General features: G+C 46.7%; 2 protein-coding genes across 2 annotated transcripts; both read right to left on the minus strand.

The window, feature by feature from the left end:
- Positions 1–988: 988 nt before the first annotated feature.
- Positions 989–1,390, minus strand: PPTG_10474 (hypothetical protein; the record flags this gene model as incomplete). Its single annotated transcript, XM_008905163.1, has 2 exons — positions 989–1,310; positions 1,338–1,390. The coding sequence occupies 2 exons, from the start codon at positions 1,388–1,390 to the stop codon at positions 989–991; spliced, it is 375 nt and encodes a 124-aa protein (XP_008903411.1).
- A 75-nt stretch (positions 1,391–1,465) lies between these two features.
- PPTG_10475 (hypothetical protein) lies at positions 1,466–2,287 on the minus strand (the record flags this gene model as incomplete). Its single annotated transcript, XM_008905164.1, has 1 exon — positions 1,466–2,287. One exon carries the CDS (start codon positions 2,285–2,287, stop codon positions 1,466–1,468), a length of 822 nt encoding a protein of 273 aa, XP_008903412.1.
- Between the last annotated feature and the right edge of the window lie 347 nt (positions 2,288–2,634).

Raw genomic sequence — 2,634 nt, forward strand, 5'->3', positions numbered from 1 at the left:
GATACTCAGCGGGAGTAGTAACTTGCAGAGTCAAGTATCGATCGCAGAGCGTCTGTCGTTGAACGACTTCGTCCGTCGTTCTGGCCGAGCGCCCACGCGTGTATGTGTCGAGGAGCTGCAGGGCAGCACGTCGGGCTATTACAGCTGGGCTTGTTCGTACGTACCTGTAGTCGCGGCCGACGTGCCCACAATTGGGCGTGCCACAGGCCGGTTAGGCCGAGCGTGAGACTCCGCTGCGATCTGACGGCTCTAGGCGCCGTCTAGGTCAACCTTATCTGCCTCTCCCTTCCACTTTTCGTTTATTCCAAGCGGTAAAATTGTCATATCACGCAAAAAAAAAACAGCCTTCTCCGCGTCCTCTTTTAACCATCGTCTAAGCCCCAGGTGAACGCGTTAAATACAATGAACGTGCTGCGCCTAACAGTTCGTTGTGTGTCTTAATGATCCTCAATGTAGTACTACTAGTAAATCTTACTCGAGCACGATTTATAAGAAGTCGTTTGAACTAATATCGAAGTGCCAAACAGTATGTAAAACGCAATACTAAAATTTCTAGTCTAGAAGTAATAGTTGGAAACGCCATCATCCTCGTTGATCAACACCATTCACGGACACGCGCCGGCATCTAGTGTAGTAATGGAGATTCGAGTATTTGCTAATTTTGTGAAGTGGCCGTCATTGCCGAATTGTCTCCTGGTATGCCGAGTAGCAAATATGACGATGGGGACGGTAATCTGCATCTTGAGTACGAATCCGCAGTAGTGCAACTCACTACGTGTACTTTGTTATTCTTTCTAGGAACTAGTAAGATGGTAAACCTTGGTACTTGCTCACTTACCAGAGTGCCATCGCTACGCTCAATCACCCCTTGCCAAACTCTGATAGAACTTCGTAAATCTCTCCGCAATTTTTGTTTGCTCCTTCTTAGCTCACTGAGGACTCGTCTTGAAGACAGTGGACATAAAGTTCTCCGGGTTGATATTTTTCTTTACCAACGCGGCAAATTGTTTCTGTTGCAGCGGGATAGCATTCCGATCCGTTTTTCTTTATCCAAAATATTCGCAAGATTGTTGTGTCCACCAAACAGACTCGTCAACGTCGCAATCACATCGTCTTCACTGCCCTTCATCTTAATAAACTGCTCCAACGCGTCCAACTTCCCGCTAGAGATAGCTTTGAGTTTATCCTTGTTAATGTTCAGTGTTGTGAGCACATTGTCGACAGACCCCAATAATTTCTCCGCGATACTTTTTGCGTTAGGGTCATCCGTTGCCGATACGAGCTTCTTCACCAAAGTAGGACCATTAAAACTGTTTCAATAGATGTCAAGCGCTGACGTTATGGTGTTGCGATTCTTCGCGTTATAGTCATCGACGTACTTCGTGAACATTTTCAAGTTATCGGCGCTAAAAGCGTCATCCACGTCGTCGTATAGCTTCAGCCATTGAAATACGTTTGCAGGCACTTAGCCTTCACCCATCCACTTTCTGAGTAGAGATTGCTGGAAATCATTGACCTTCTTGACCGTACGAGGATCCGTCCTTGTGGCGTACAATACCGTCCCCACCTTCTCGTTACCATTAACCCCTTTAATTATGGTGCGTAGGAGGGTTTGATCGTATGCCTTAGGCTTGATGAATTTGATGTAGTCGTCCAGAATCTCGAACTTCTGACTGATGGGGAACATGTCGTCGCCAAATCTCAGTTGCTTGAAAATATCGTCAGCGGATTTACTGCTACTCTTCCACATCTTTAGTTGCTTCGCGCGCAACTCTCGAATTTCTTTTGCAAAAAGTGACGTGGATTCCGCATTCCTTTCGGCTTTCAAGAGCGCCTTCGCCAGAGCGTCATCTCCGTATTTGGTGGTGAGTATTCCAATCACTGAGACCTTCTTTATCCTACTCTTCGAGTTCATCTCTTTGACCTGGTCGACCAAATATTTGAGATTCGAACTTGTCAAGGTGTCATCAATAGGGCCAAGTTTCATGGCCTTCGCCGCTTGAGTCTCCAATGCCTTCATGTTGACCACTTTTTCGAAGAGTTTCGACGCACCGTCCTTGACCTGGGTTGTTAGCTCCGACATTTTGCTAATCCCGACGAGTCTCTCTTCGTCAGCCTCATCGAAACGCCTCAGTATCCTCTTAGGAGTAACAACGTTCTGGTTGTCAGCGAGGGAACGGACTACAGTCGGATAGTCATCGATGGTCAGATCAAAGGGCGCGGCCCGTTCAACGTTTGCCAGAAGAGCAGTAGCAACTAGGAGTCTGACCGAGTACAGGCGCATCATAGCTGAAGCTTAGTGCCAGGTTAGTGACTGGTTGGCAAATTGCGAAGTGGTAAATTCAAAGCACTTTTCAAACACCAAATAGGTAGCTGTCATTACTCAAGATCATCCACCGGCTTCTGTGTATATTACGCCAGGAGTTTCCAACTAGGATAGGACGTGTAGAAATGCAGAGCATTCTGGCTCGAAACATAATACCTCCCTTCACTCACTTGGAATTTGTATGCTCTCGTCGATATATGGCTGCGGTACCTGCGGTATACACAAATTAGATTACGCATCGATCCTGGTGTCCGTCATCGAAACTGTTCTTCCTGTTCGAGAGTGACTACTGTACAGTTTTATGCATG

Source organism: Phytophthora parasitica (genome assembly GCF_000247585.1).
Source record: "Phytophthora parasitica INRA-310 unplaced genomic scaffold supercont2.19, whole genome shotgun sequence".
In the NCBI taxonomy this organism is placed as follows: Eukaryota; Oomycota; class Peronosporomycetes; order Peronosporales; family Peronosporaceae; genus Phytophthora; species Phytophthora nicotianae.